The sequence below is a fragment of the Hesperophylax consimilis genome, chromosome 25 (assembly GCF_061612785.1).
Source record: "Hesperophylax consimilis isolate HC1 chromosome 25, BYU_Hcon_1.0, whole genome shotgun sequence".
NCBI classification, from domain to species: domain Eukaryota; kingdom Metazoa; phylum Arthropoda; class Insecta; order Trichoptera; family Limnephilidae; genus Hesperophylax; species Hesperophylax consimilis.
Window position 1 is genome coordinate 11,696,760 of NC_142860.1, and position 14,884 is coordinate 11,711,643.

The 14,884-nt window shown below is 36.8% G+C and overlaps 1 protein-coding gene across 2 annotated transcripts in view; it reads left to right on the plus strand.

Moving 5' to 3' along the window:
- Positions 1-1,140: 1,140 nt before the first annotated feature.
- Positions 1,141-14,884, plus strand: part of Oga (O-GlcNAcase) — a 34,599-nt gene continuing 20,855 nt past the window's right edge. The window contains exons 1-13 of one of the 2 annotated variants that reach the window (XM_089646881.1): positions 1,141-1,398; positions 1,717-1,768; positions 3,739-4,072; positions 4,689-4,857; positions 5,005-5,133; positions 8,950-9,093; positions 10,075-10,180; positions 10,270-10,355; positions 11,583-11,728; positions 12,280-12,844; positions 13,281-13,459; positions 13,607-13,674; positions 14,554-14,740. In XM_089646881.1, coding sequence (XP_089503007.1) covers positions 1,329-1,398; positions 1,717-1,768; positions 3,739-4,072; positions 4,689-4,857; positions 5,005-5,133; positions 8,950-9,093; positions 10,075-10,180; positions 10,270-10,355; positions 11,583-11,728; positions 12,280-12,844; positions 13,281-13,459; positions 13,607-13,674; positions 14,554-14,740 — 2,235 coding nt within the window. In that variant the 5' untranslated portion in view covers positions 1,141-1,328. The remainder of the gene's footprint in view (positions 1,399-1,716; positions 1,769-3,738; positions 4,073-4,688; positions 4,858-5,004; positions 5,134-8,949; positions 9,094-10,074; positions 10,181-10,269; positions 10,356-11,582; positions 11,729-12,279; positions 12,845-13,280; positions 13,460-13,606; positions 13,675-14,553; positions 14,741-14,884) is intronic. The other variant, XM_089646882.1, reaches the window with a different exon arrangement.

Here is a 14,884-nt window from a genome sequence, read left to right on the forward strand (position 1 = left end):
TACTAAAATATCGATTATTAATTTTCAATTTCGGAGGCGGGTTTGGGTACTGCCGCCGGGGGAACCATTTATTGGATAATCGACACTTTGCCATAGGTCAACCAAGTGGTTCGCTACGTTTGGTGATTTGGCAGGGGTGCCCGGGTTCATCAGGTGAGGTGTGTTCAGGGTGCGCCTGCCCACCAGCTACGTGCTGTGCCAGATCGGGAGACGCTGGTATGGGGAGAATTTATCGGGTAAGTCTGTCCTCACATTAAGGATTTTTAGTAGGTACGTCTTTTTGTTTGTGAAAAAAAGTTGTCATTTCGGAAAAAGTTAATTTTTCTTTTATACTCCTACCATCATGTAGAATCACCTCCCGAAGTTAGTTCACTTTACCCCGGACACCCTGTATAAGATGTACCACCATAATAAAGCCAGGCTTGTGTGTTATTATGTTCATTGTTTATTTATATGTTAAAGTATTCAGTTCATATTTTCAGTGTTTTTAAGGTGATATTAAAAATCATTATTATATATTCTGGCAATTTATTAAAAAACTGTACTCCAAGATTGTTTTTTTACATTTTGGGGTTGGGAGAATTGATGTACGTCTGAGTTTTCTATTATTTTTATATCGTGCCGTTTTATTTAGAATATTATCTTTGTAAACTTGTATAATGCATTTAGTTTTCTAACTTTAAATTCTCTCACCGAAGTTCTGATGAATATGTATGTTGTTTAAATAGATTTTTTAAATATTAACAATTTTAATATTTCCAATTCAAAAATGTAGCAACATATCTAGGGAAAAAATAAGTACTTCAACAGCCTACCCGAAAATATCAGAACTAAAGAGAAGTTCAATGTAAAAAAAAATAATGTTTGTGCTTTGTAAAGCGGTTGTGTGTGTTTTTTATAAGTTCCTCCCCATCCTATAACACCATATTGTATGTACGTATTATTATAAATTTAATCACTTGCCGCCATAATTTTCAGTCAAGAAGAAGTTGCAACTTGCTACACAAGCGGCCCGCGTTATTGCATGTTGCCAGTTTTTTGACGAAGATGGACATTGTAACTAGGTACCTACTTGTAGTTTTTGGTGATAGCAAGAATAGCCAGCAAAAATGTTGCCATTACCTTTGATTTTGACGTTTCACAAGTTTTACTAGTTTATGTATGCACTTGCGAAGAAAGTCCGTCGTACTGCAGCGACATCCGGATATGCCGTAGTATTATTGTTTTATTATTAATAAACAATCACAATCAAACGGATTCACCGTTAACACATCGACTTCGATTCGTCGATCGACCGTCTGAAGCTAAATAACCAACCTAAACCGGCCATGGCAGACGATTCGGCGGATGCTCTCTCCGATACCAAAAGCTGTAATTTTATATGCGGTGTAGTTGAAGGTATCCATTCATTAAGATACTTTAATTTTAAACTATACTATATACTTGTTATACTATGAAATTCCTCAGACAGGTATTTCAGTAGCCGTATTCATACACGCATTCTTGTTTTAGATTTCAGTCGTGTATCCAAGTATATTTTATTTCCTTCTCGCCGATTGTTCTTTTACTTCTAGTATCATGTTTGTAATAAATCTTTTATGCATACTATTAATGCTTTGTTTCAATAATGAAAGCTTTGGCTAGCGTTACACAGAAATTAAAAACAGCATCTAGACGAATTCTTCCTTATTTATGAATACTTTTAATTTTTGTCAGGATTTTACGGAAGGCCATGGACAACAGAGCAGAGGAAGGATCTCTTTCAAAAGTAAGTTCTTTTAACAAATAATACATACATGCATTCACATGTAAACAATATATTTTAGCCCTGCGTCATTTTAAACTGATAAAATATTTGTTTCACAAGATGCATACTATATTATCGTCGGTCTTTGTGGCTCCTTAACATTATAATCACATTATTTATCACCATTCTTTCCTTTATCCTTATATTTTTTATAATATGTCGAAACCAAAAATACCACCTTTTTCCTTAATTGTAATAGTAAAGCTTTTTATTTAATTTTATCTTAATAATTCTACCCACTCTTTAAATTAAATCTTTAAATAGTATAAAACAAAGTCGCTATCCGCGTCTGTCTGTCTGTTTGTGCGCTTAGTTCTTCTAAACCACGTTACGGATTTTGATAGATTTTTCATTATCATTTATAGAATTTCTTCCGGAAGGTTTATATATATAATACATGCATATTATATTGATAGAAAGTAGAGAAAAGTCTCCGAGCAACGCCAGGTACACGTCAGCTAGTTCTGTATAAATTAATATGTCTTAAAATATTATATCTTTTATAAACCTGCAAGTTTTGTTTAGTCGATTGATTTATTAATCAGCACAGCTTAGTGAGACCAATGCCAAAAATCAGCATCAAATAGCAAATCTTTAAACTCTGAATATGAAAACATTTCAGTGTCATAATACAAGGTGCATCGGAACATCCCGTGTGGTGGAGGCAGGAACATGTAAGGTGTCTCATTTAGTCTGGAGGGTAGTGTCTTTTTCAGTCGTTACCATGGCTTGGTCCGGACAACACCGGGGTTTCGCCGTCCACACGTTTCTTGAAAATGGCCATTCTTTCGTCGCCACCGCGGGCCTTCCATCTCTGTGAATAAACAAAATTGCTGAAAATAACCCAACTAAGGCAACTTCACGAGAGACCTCTTCATTCCCCAAAAGTGACCGTGTGATGTGCGATTTACAAATTTGGGATGGTTGGGCCTTTTTCTTTTTTGAGGAGAATGAACGAACCGTGACTGTCAACGGCTCAACATTATGTTTCCATGTTGTAAAAATTTTTTGAACCCGTTGGAAGAACTGACAGAGGAAACAGATCTTGAAGACATCTGGTTTCACCAGGACGGTGTTACGGCCCATACTGAGTTTCAATGCCGAAACCGCAGTAGATGTTCCTTGCATGCCACGTCTCTGAGGGGTGACGTAGGGTGGCCTGTGCGCTCAGCTGATTTGAGCATTTGTGACTTCTTCCTGTGGGGCTACCTGAAGAAAAATGTTTTTAAATATCAACCTCACACCTTGGAAGAACTCAGGGATCGAATTCAAAAGAAAATCGCCGCCATACCCGTTGTGAAAAATTCAGAAATCACCTTCATCAATATATTGCTGCTGGGGGCTATTTTTTTCTGATGTCATCTTCAGGACCTGATGCATCAAACGGCATGATGTAGCGAATAAAATAAAATAAACCCCTTTTCTGTAATTTGCCCTGTTTTTTTTTCATAGCCCTTCAACACTGTTTTGCTGCACCCGGTATGATTAAAATTCTCATACTATTGACCCTTGTTGCGCTTCCTCCTTCTTGCGAAAACATTTTAGAATGGCCTTGCAAGTGCACACATCATCAGGACATATAGAGTTTCTAGACTTCCGAAAGGAAACATGTCTTTTGCAGACCTCAGAGGCCCTGAAATGCAAACATTGACATATCTACTTAAATTATCGTTATCATTATCGATTTAAATTTACTCTACCAATATTGCTTAGTTATCGATATGGCCGTTCTAGGCCACCAGAGCTGTACTGACCCAAGTATTTGATCCCATGATGCCATGTCTTCCTCTGGCGTCCCCGAGGATACTCCTATCTTTATTAGTCCGTTCTACATCCCCAAACCATCTAATCTTATCCATTATACTTGGATTCTTTCCCAATGTCCACATACTAATATTCATTAATTCAATGAAATAAATATTTATTTTCAGAATGAAGCGCTGGGGTATGGATTCCTACGTGTACGCCCCGAAAGACGACTACAAGCACCGAGCGTACTGGCGTGAGCTATACACGGTGGAGGAGGCGGAGCACCTGACTGGCCTGATCTCCGCCGCCAAGGCCCAGGGGGTAGCCTTCTACTACGCCCTGTCTCCGGGCCTCGACATAACCTACAGCAACCAGAAGGAGGTGGCCGCTCTGAAGAGGAAGCTGGAGCAGGTGTCGCAGTTTGGCTGCACCGCCTTTGCGTTGCTTTTTGATGATATTGAGCCGGAGATGAGCGAGGCTGATAAAGAGATATTTCAGAGTTTTGCGCATGCGCAGGTTGGTTGCTTTATTTTACTTGTTCACATTGTATTAGTGCCGTGTCAAAATATAACGAGCCGTGGGAAATAAGTCGGAAACTGAGACCCAGCTCCAAAAGTTTTTTTAACCCTTTAGATGCCGAAAAAAAAACAAAATTATCAGATTGAAATTTTTTTGTATTTTTGGGTTCATTACGTGATGTAGATTCACCAGATAGTTATGTAGGAAGCTACTAGATGTCTTTGTGGAGTTTCCTATCTGATACATAGATCAGCAGTGGTCCTGCTGTTGGCAAGTAAAATATAGCTGCTACATATAACTGTCCCAACAGTTGAAACTCCCCAATCTGATACATAGCGCCTAGCGTTGGGCAAATTTATCAGTGACAAGAAAAATATAGCTGCTAAAACTGTCCCAATAGTTAGAACTCCCTGAAGTTCAGATTCCCTGAATTATTAGTATGATTATTTTATTTAGTGTTCAGTGTCGGCAATTATATTCAACTGTTGACAATCGCCAGCGATAGCGTTGTTGGCATTTTTTCGAATTGTTGTCATTGTTTGGTACTAGTAGATGTGTTCATATTTAATCTTATGTAGTTGGTCATTTAAAATGATTTTTCTTATTTCCTCAGGTCTCTGTGACCAACGAGGTCCAGCAGCACCTGGGCGGGGGCGCCGTGCGCTTCCTGCTCTGCCCGACGCAGTATTGCGGCACCCGGGCCGTCCCCTCCGTCTCCAGCTCCGAGTACCTCATCACCCTCGGGGCTAAGCTGTCCAAGGACATTGACATCATGTGGACAGGTAAACTCAATGGTCTTATTTCCTCGGGAGACTCTGTATCCTTAGCTAGGGAGAACAGCATGACAAGAGAAATAGCGTCATCTAATGATATTTGTGAAACAGTGGATATATTTAATTATTCTTTTAATAACTTGTTATGTTTTGCAGGGCCTAAAGTGATATCAAAAGTATTGACAGCTGCTTGCATTGAGGAGATCACCCAGGTGTTGAGGCGCCCACCCGTCATCTGGGACAACCTTCACGCCAATGATTACGACCAGAAGAGAATGTTCTTAGGTAAGATAACCCACAAAAAAATAAATTATTTCCCAGACAATGTGTTTATTACTGGTTAAAACTAATAATACATAATGCAACCGTTGCATCAAAACATAACCACTTAAGCTATGGAGATTTCCACATGTTTCTGTTTTATTTAATTAATATCATACTCCAAATACAGAGACATTTAAACTGCTTACTGCAGCTTAAAGCCAATTAATTCACCCACATTTCACCCTCTATCCCATATTTTTAGGTTTTATAAAAAAAAAATTAAATAAATCATTGAACTTACAATTCATTTTAATTAATAAAAATCACCTACCCAACTTTGGGTAGCCATCGCTTGAGTGGATAATGTATTATCGCAATCAGAGTTATGTAGAACACAGTACTCACACTCGTACATATACATTGCCTTTACACAGCTGTTTCAAAATTATTTTTTGTCATCGTGAAAAAAATTTCAGTGATTTAAAATAATGTGTGCATATGTACAGGGTGTCCGGAAACTCGTAGTACAAGCGGGAAACTGGTGAATCTACATCACATTTGGAGTCGATTTTGTAGTATATTTTTTTTTTATTTGAGCTTTCGTTATCGAGTAAATCGAGTTTGAAGTTGATTTTTTTTTTTTTTTTTTAAATCAAATTCTTATAAATTATTACTGAAGATCAAAGTACCCAACTAATTAAAACTATTTGAAAGTAAAACAAATGAAGAAACTCGGATTTGAAGCATTATTTTGAAATCACCCTTCATTTAACCCGGTGTAATCATAAAATATTTCTGCTCTGCAGGGTTAAAACATCTGTTATTCAACCCTTAACAACAGAAAAAAACTTTAACCCTAAAATAGCCGAAAAATATTTTTTTTTGGTTTTTTTTTTTTTTTGAAAATGCTCAAATTAAAAAACTTTATGTTTTTTTGGGTTCCCCATGTGGTGTAGATTCTCCAGTTTTCCACTTGTACTACGAGTTTCCGGACACCGTGTATAATAAAAATAACAGAACTTATTAGGTCTCCAGAACTTATTAGGTTATCAAGGAAAAAAGATAAAGTCTGGCTCAAATGGAAGACATATAAAGGTCTTTCTGATTATCGTGAATTTTCCTTCTTACGTGCTACATACAAAAAACTGACTTATGAAACCCGAAGGTTATTTTTTGACAACATCGAAAGTTCATTTCAAAATAACATCAAAAGCTTTTGGTCATACATATCCTCATTAAAATCGTCTGATGGATATCCTGCTGCAATGTCCTTCGAAGGGCGCAAATCTAACGATGCCCAGGAAATTTGTGATATGTTCTCTGAATTCTTTAAGTCAACATTTGAACCTTCCTCTATCAATGACCCAATTATTAACATTGACCAACTTGAGGAAGTTCAGGACTCTGGACTTGCGCACATTCACACAATTAAACTAACGGAAAAAGAAGTGCACTCGAGTTTAAAATCGATGGACATAAACAAGGGTGCGGGTCACGATGGAATACCGGCGTTTTTCCTTAGATCTGCTGCGTCGTCACTGTGTGTGCCGCTTACCATAATATTTAATAAATGCCTGAGTGATGGAGTTTTCCCTGATAGGTGGAAGTTGGCCTATATTATACCGGTCCACAAGGGTGACTCGCGTCAAAGAGTGGAAAACTATAGACCAATATCCATTCTCTCGGCGATCCCTAAACTATTGGAAAGACTTGTCCATAACAATATATATCCCCAGCTTGCTGCCAAAATTACTGAACAACAACACGGGTTTGTAAAAGGCAAATCTACCATGAGTAATTTACTTATTTACTCAAATTTCTTATTTACTAGTATGGATCGAGGCCACCAGGTAGATGCAATATATTGCGATTTCAAAAAAGCTTTTGACAAGGTTGACCACCTTATTCTTATCAAAAAAATTATGTACAACGGAATTAGAGGAAATTTATTACGTTGGTTTATCTCATATTTAACAAAAAGACAACAAGCCGTATCATTACGAGGACACACTTCTACATGGGAACCAGTTACTTCTGGCGTGCCTCAGGGGTCAATCCTGGGTCCGCTGTTGTTTATTCTTTTTATTAACACTGTTACTAAATGTTTCGTGCATTGTTTATATCTTTTGTACGTTGATGACATAAAAATATTTGCCATTGTTCGGAATCTAAACGATTGTCTGCTCATACAAAGCGACTTAGTAAGGTTCGAAACGTTTTGCAATGAAAACAAAATTTACCTAAGCTACAATAAATGTAAACAAATAAGTTTTACTAAAAACCACAACGCTATCAAACACAATTATTGTATTGGTAAGTATTTACTCGAGCGCGTTTACTGTATAAGAGATCTAGGCGTTCTTTTTGATTCCAAACTCCACTTCGATGCGCACATTGATAATATTGTGAATAAAGCTTACAGCATGCTAGGATTTGTCATCAGAAACAGCCGTGAATTTCGAAAACCTGAAACATATCTTCTTCTTTACCACACTCTGGTCCGTTCTCAACTTGAATACTGCACCTCCATATGGAATCCACTTTACGATATCTATAAAGAAAATATTGAAAGTATTCAAAAGAAATTTCTGCGTTGCCTCAATTACAGAATGAGCGCACCCAAACGCGGGTACATAAATATGCTCTCGAGTTATAAAGTCTCCACTCTATCTAACCGGCGAACATACCTTGATCTCATGACTCTGTATAAAATCTGTAACAACGTTATTGACTGTCCCGACTTACTGAAATTAATAAACTTCAAAGTACCACCCAGAGTAACAAGGCTTAACGACTTATTCCACATTAGCAGGACGCGTACAAATGCTGGTGTCAGGGATCCAATCAGAAGAATGTGCGAATCACTTAATCAGAACCAAAACCTCAAGGACTCTGACTTATTCTTTGATACACGCACTACTTTTAGTAGAAAAATGAAGACTGTTTTCCTACAAAGTTCATAGTAAAAAACTTAGACATACATACTTGTTTAAATATGTATATATTTTTTAATTTCTGTTTAACATTGTTTATCTATTTATATATATATATATATATATATATATATATTTTTTTTTTTTTTGTTTTACTCTCTAAATTTTTTCAAAATAATTTGTAAATTCTTATAAGGATATTGCGCATTTCTTTCATATCTCTATTTGTAAAATAATATTCTTATGTATATATTCCCCTATTTATAAGTTAAAATATTTGTAAATGTTTTTAACTGCTGTTTAAGTTAATTCGTGAGAAATAGTTTGGATGCAGGTAAATTCTCTAGTTGATGTTTTGTATATTCTTGTCAATTGATATCTGTATCTGTTTTTTCTCCTAAATAAAAAATAAAAAAAAAATAAAAATAAAAAAAAACACACTATGAAACTTTTTGAATTACTGTAAAAAATATCCTAATTCGATCATCTTGTTCACTTGTTGTCCCTTTCTCTTAATAACATTAAGTAGGTATAAACAAGACTAAAGGCTGTGTTTACATATGTACCAGTACACACAATCCTAAATTTATGTTGTTTTCCTCAACTCTAGTTGTGCCCAAATTTACAGGTCTCTTCTGATCCGGGTGTGAAAATATAATATTACCTAGTGTAAGTCAATTACCAATCTGAAGATGCCCCTATCATGGTAAAACCAGAACGATCCCAAATAAATAATTAGATAAAGTTTTCTTTTACAATGGTTCAATGAAATTCTCCCATGAAACAAAAAAATCTAAAATACATACATGCTTATTTTTTGTACATTATTGTAGGGTTTTTTTTATCATTCCTAATATAATTCATGTCATTCAACTGTCAATAAGAAAGGCTTTTCCCTTTCTAGGACCCTACACGGGACGATCGCCCGAGCTGATTCCCCTTTTACGAGGTGTCCTGTCCAATCCTAACTGTGAATACAATGCCAATACTGTTCCTATAAGAACACTAGCTCACTGGGCCAACTGCAGTGTCGACGTTTCAACAAACAGTAAGTCAAGAATTCATTATATTTTGTAATTGGTGGAACTACTAGGACGATCAACGGGACACTGCCACCTCGGGACACACAATCATGCAGCTGTTGAGAGTGCAAAGCGCCAATAATAGCTGTGGGAAAAATGAAGAGAATGGAGAAACATTGATTCACCTGAGGTGCTAATGTCCTGTTCTGATGGTAAGGAGTCTCACCTATCTGAAACTATAAATAACAACCCTGGTAAACTTCATTTAAAGGAATGGGCTACTGTAAAAATGGCAGATAGCACAATGGGCCTACGGCTTAAAGCTTATTGGAGTAATGAAGACGGTCTCTGTATCAATAATATTACAGAACGCAAGGGAAGAATACTGATCTTGCCAGCCAACGTGCTCGCCAGATTCCTCCGGTGAAGAAACAATTATTCCAGACGTGCTGTATGAACTTTTACACTAGCGAACAATGGACAAGGTACACACGAGTCATGAACACACACACTAGTACAGTATTACGCTGTTGGGCCTCCCTTAGCGATACAGCGCCTTGTAGATGTTCGCAGAAGGAAGGGTGCATAGTTTCGCTGCTTTGACGCACCACTAAGTGGCCGGGATGAGTTGGTGCTACTGCAAATTGCTAAACACTCTCGTCCAGGCCGTCACCCAGTGACACAGTGCGCACCTATACCATGGATGGAGAATATCCCTCAAGCCACCTCAAATACCTAGTGCTAAATATGTTACAATTACCTTGGTACTTATTCATTTTATACTTCTGTAATGTACTTTTGCATATTTGTATTCTATTGTTTCTTAGGTATTCTTTCATATGGCAGACGGAGTATTGCTCCCACTGCTTTGTTCATCTGAAATAAATATTAATTTGTAGTAGTTATTAAGTTGGCCTAATGATTGCATACGTAACTACTAAACGAGAGGAGATTCCCAAATCACAAACATTGAGCCAACAAAAAAATATTTACAATTTCTTTTCCAGTTGACAGTGTCGCCGCCGATATTAAATTAGAAAAAGAAGGTGGAGGAGTAGAAGACGAAGGAGTTACAGTAAATAAACACGTCTATCATCATAGACAAGCCCTAAGGTAAGCTATCTCACATTCATACATTTTTTCACCTCACATTTTTTTCACTTATCTATGGAAATAAATTTAATTTTCCATCCGTTTTACAGAAGTGCCGTTCTTGATTGGCTCCCGGAGTTCTCGATAGAAAAAGATGCCTCAGGGCCTATAGTTAAGCCCCAACCTGTGGTCAACAGTAAGTCTATTTAAATTTGTCAAATGAAATAATCAAATAATTACATTTAAAACTGAATTAATAGTAGAGTTATCTGTGCCGTCTTGTAGCTGATTATTATTATTATTAATTTATTGTGGAACTGACAAATATTGCTTGAAAAACAACACACGATCGAATAAATTCATTTTTGAAATCATATTTTAATAATGCATTCCAGTCTAAAAAATTTTAATAGGACAATGTATATGTATTATTAAAATGGGATGGATTCGTCAAAAAATGTTAGCAAACAGTTGTCTGATGCTACATACTTCATGTTTGGTCGAACTTCTTGATCACCGATAGAAAATTTTCACCGTGCGCCAGCTGATTCTATTTTCGTAATAACTTACTTTGTTTTTACAAAATTATTATGTCAATTGCACCATCTTACCAAATAATGTGTTTATATATTTATAAAAATAGTGTATAGTCTAGCGTAAGTAGTTTTCCCATAATAGAATTTAGAGAAATGACTTTTTGAAAATATGTTGGAACACAACAGGTTAAAGTACCTTGCAATTTCGTCAAAGCACTTGAATGTTGGATTTAATGCAATTACTTCTTTCACCTTTTCGCCACCACTTTGGCATTTGCACTGAATTTTCGTAAATTATTCTCTTATTTGAAAACACTTAAAAGGTGCGCTACAGTTTAACCAAACACAAAAGACCCTAGCGTCGTCCGGAATAAAGTGCAGTCTGGAGAGGTAAATGTAGTGCAGCAAGCCACCAATAAACGTTAGCGAACTACTAATAAATCACGCCCTTTTTGTGCACTTAAAGAGATTCCACCTTTTTTTTTTTTTTTTTTATTATGAATGCTGCAAAACGCTTTTGTCTGGGGGCATTATTTAAACTAATCAAATATTTTTTTTATTCCCGCAAGAATGTTTCATAAATGTCTTGTTAAGAAATAAATAAACAACAAAATATGCCCGAAATTAAATTAAATTTGCCTCCGTATAAATATAGTTAATGACTCCGAGCTTACAGGCCGGCAGTTTTGAGGAGTGTGCTAACATAAAAGTTGTATTTGCGTATGTACAATATGCATTTATCCAATAACCATTCCATAAAGATTACATTGGCCAAGTAAGCAAAAATTCAAATTAGCGATCGATATCAAGCAATATATGTCAGCCGCAAGCTGTTGCTCTCATTATTCGTCTGGATGATGTGTGCGGATGTGTATTAAAACGTCCAGTGGCCCCAGTTGCTATCCTGCCCATCATCCCCATGCTGAACACGTGCATGTCGCTGACGGCGCCCGTCACCACGGCCACGCAGTCCTCCGCCGTGCCCACGCTCAACACCACGCACCTGCAAGCTCTGGCCGACGTCTGCACCACGGTATGATACCCTTCTATTAAAACGTGCAGTAGACTCGGTTGTTATCCAGCACATCATCCACATGCTGAACACGGTCACGGTACTGAAGATAAAAAATCCACACTGACTGCAAAATAGAGTGCTTATTATGTATTTTAACAAGTTTTTCTCCAGCGAGTCGCAAGTCGCAAGACATACTGTCTTCAAAGTGATTTGATGGAAGATTATTTCACTATTAATCCGTATTGTGCGGCTAGCTTTATTTGCAGTCCAGTGAAATTATGACTACCTTGAGGTACACTGCAGTTTGCAGGTTTAGAGCTAGGTTTTACATGTTTTGAACACATTTTGTTACTCTCCATGAAAATTCCAAAGTAAATTTGATTTTGTAGAAGCATGTCTATTATTTAAAAACTAATTATCAATATTAAATTTGGCTTTGAGATATGTATTTACATTAAGAACGATGTACATTGCCACATACAGTAATATAAAAACCTCTAAAAAGTTAGTTAGTTGTCACTTTCAAAAATTTTAACTAGCGTGACATGTTTATGTGTCTATACTTTCAGGTATCAGCAGTAGAGAACTTCAACCCCGTCGCCAACCCCATCATGAACTCTTTAGTATCTGCCTCCAAAGTCGTCACCAACGAATCCATCCCCAACCCGATCCAACAACTAGTCACCTCGAACATCCTCATGCCAGCGGAAATACCCGTCTCCACGATACCCGTCCCTATAATGGGAATGAAAGAATATCAAGAAGCTCTCAACAACACTGATAACAATATCGACGCTCCTAAAATGAATTTCAATTCAGATATGCTAGAAGTTACTTCGAACGACCAAGGTTCCGAAAACTCTAGCGTTTCGAACATGCCGAACATAACTGTCATGTCAAATAACCAAAATCAATTAATGTGTACGGTGTCAGACTGTTTGGAAGTAAGGGTTTCTCATATGGAAGAGAAGGATAAAGTTGCTTTGTCTAACTCTGGAGACTTGGGACATTCTGTTGTTGATGGAGTCAAGGTTTTGGTCAATAACGAAGATAGCACAGCAGATATTATTGTGGACGATTGCGATGAAAGGTTAGAGAATAAAGAGATCCAAAATGGAGCCATGAGCGTGGGAGGTATGTACTATTGTTTTTATTAAAAATAACTAAAATCTACTTAGTATGTAATGAAATAAATCAATTTTTGTACATTAGAGATTGAAAATACAGTAATTTGCTTGATAGGGTTTTGTGTTGCCTTTGATATAAAAATCCTACTTCAATACTTATAACATAAACTTAGACATATTCATTGTCAACTTTTACTTCAATGAGAATTACAAGACACAGACGAGAGCATCTATAACTCATTGGGTTTTTTCAATGAGACAAATTCAATGTTGTCCTTTTCAACGTGATCTATCCCAAAACAATGCTTATGTTTTAGTGAAACATGGATCATACAGGCGACGTCCTTTTACAGGGATAGTAGCTGGTGGATCACGTTTGCGACAGCTGCATAGATCAGGTTAATAAGTTTTAATAAAATAATTAATATGTACTGTTGGTCCAGAGTCTCCTTGCACAATGAGTCCGCCTCACACTGACACGGACATGGAATGCACTCCAGAGAATGAGACAGCCGCCGCTATTATCAGTAGCCTGAAGAACTCCCTGAAAGTGGACGGCGTTTCCACCAACTTGGAGAGCCCTAGTAATGATATTGACATTGTTATGACTGACACAAATGAGGTTCGTACAGGCTATTCTTTATAAATTTTCATCATACTTTAACTTCCATGATAGTCACTTAAAAATTAATTTTCTGAAATGTTAGAAATTATTTTTATAAAGAACATTTTGAATACAAACCTATACATATTTAATCATTTCTTTCAGAATGGATGTATGCAAGTAGAACTCTCTGGGGGGGAAGTTGTGATGGAAAATAACGATGCTAGTGATAGGTAAGTTAATCAGTTATTTTTTGTTCAGTTAGGGTTATCTTTAAAAAATTTAGTCCTTTTATGAGTTCATTTGTAGTCCTTTGCACATTTATGTGGAAAAACATGTTATGTACTACAATTTTTTTTTGACATTACATTTACATGATGCGGTCATTGGGGTTCAATAGAAACAGATAACTTAGTTAAATTGTTGATTTCTTAATTATTCACAATACAAATTCACATTATCGATTTCGTAGGTATTAACAGGTTCACTTAATTGCACTAAAACTATTTTTTACGGGTAATTTGCACCCGGTCGTGGGGCTTCGAGTAAGGGGAATTTGGCAGGGGGGGAGAGTAGGCCACAACTGACTATACTTTGCCTGTCTATAGTCTGCTTTTTAGGTCAGGCTCAAACGCGACCTCGGGTTCATTCGGCAGTCGAAGTGTGTAGGTCAGTGGCTCGTCAATAGCGGTGGCAAAATTTCCAAAATTTTCTTGCAGGCGTGTGTCCATTAGTCGCAGGCAGATATACCATAGGTGACTTTGTAGGAATTAACCTGGAATGGTGTTACGCGCATAACCGCCTCGTGTTAACATGTGATAAAAATTTATATTCATTCCCGCTTTGTTGAAAATAGTTATAGTGACGAGCATGCTTAAGCTTTTGGCTCAGGTTTTTTATCCCCCCCATGCGGAACATTATCGGCAACCAAAGTTGACGGTCAAGGGTTGATACTGCTGCTTATTAATGCCAATTACTTGCCATCAGCCGTTACAATTGCGTGCAAAAGATTTAAAGACTAGTTTACAAAACGAAAATCAAAGATAAACTTGGCATTTGCTCTGTTTTGTTTGGTGGAACTGTCAATAATATGTACATTGTTTCTTTTCCAGGTATACAGAAGACTCATTAAATATGGACGATTTAATGTTGCTCTGTGATCTGTTCTATCTTCCCTTTGAGCATGGGAGCCAGGGACTTAAATTGCTGCAGGAGTTCAACTGGCTCAAGTGCAATGCTCCTGTACTGCTTGCTTCGCCCACCAAGGATATCAAGAATTGCGGAGTTAATAAGTCTGAGGTTAGGTTAAAGAATGAAAGAAATGCTTTTATTTGAAAATTAATTTGCATGGTTTTGCAAAATTACTGTTTATCTTAGAAAAGTTAAATTTTTCGTTTTTAGGGTAAACTAGTAGTTACTACCCTTAAACTTTTTTTTCCGAGA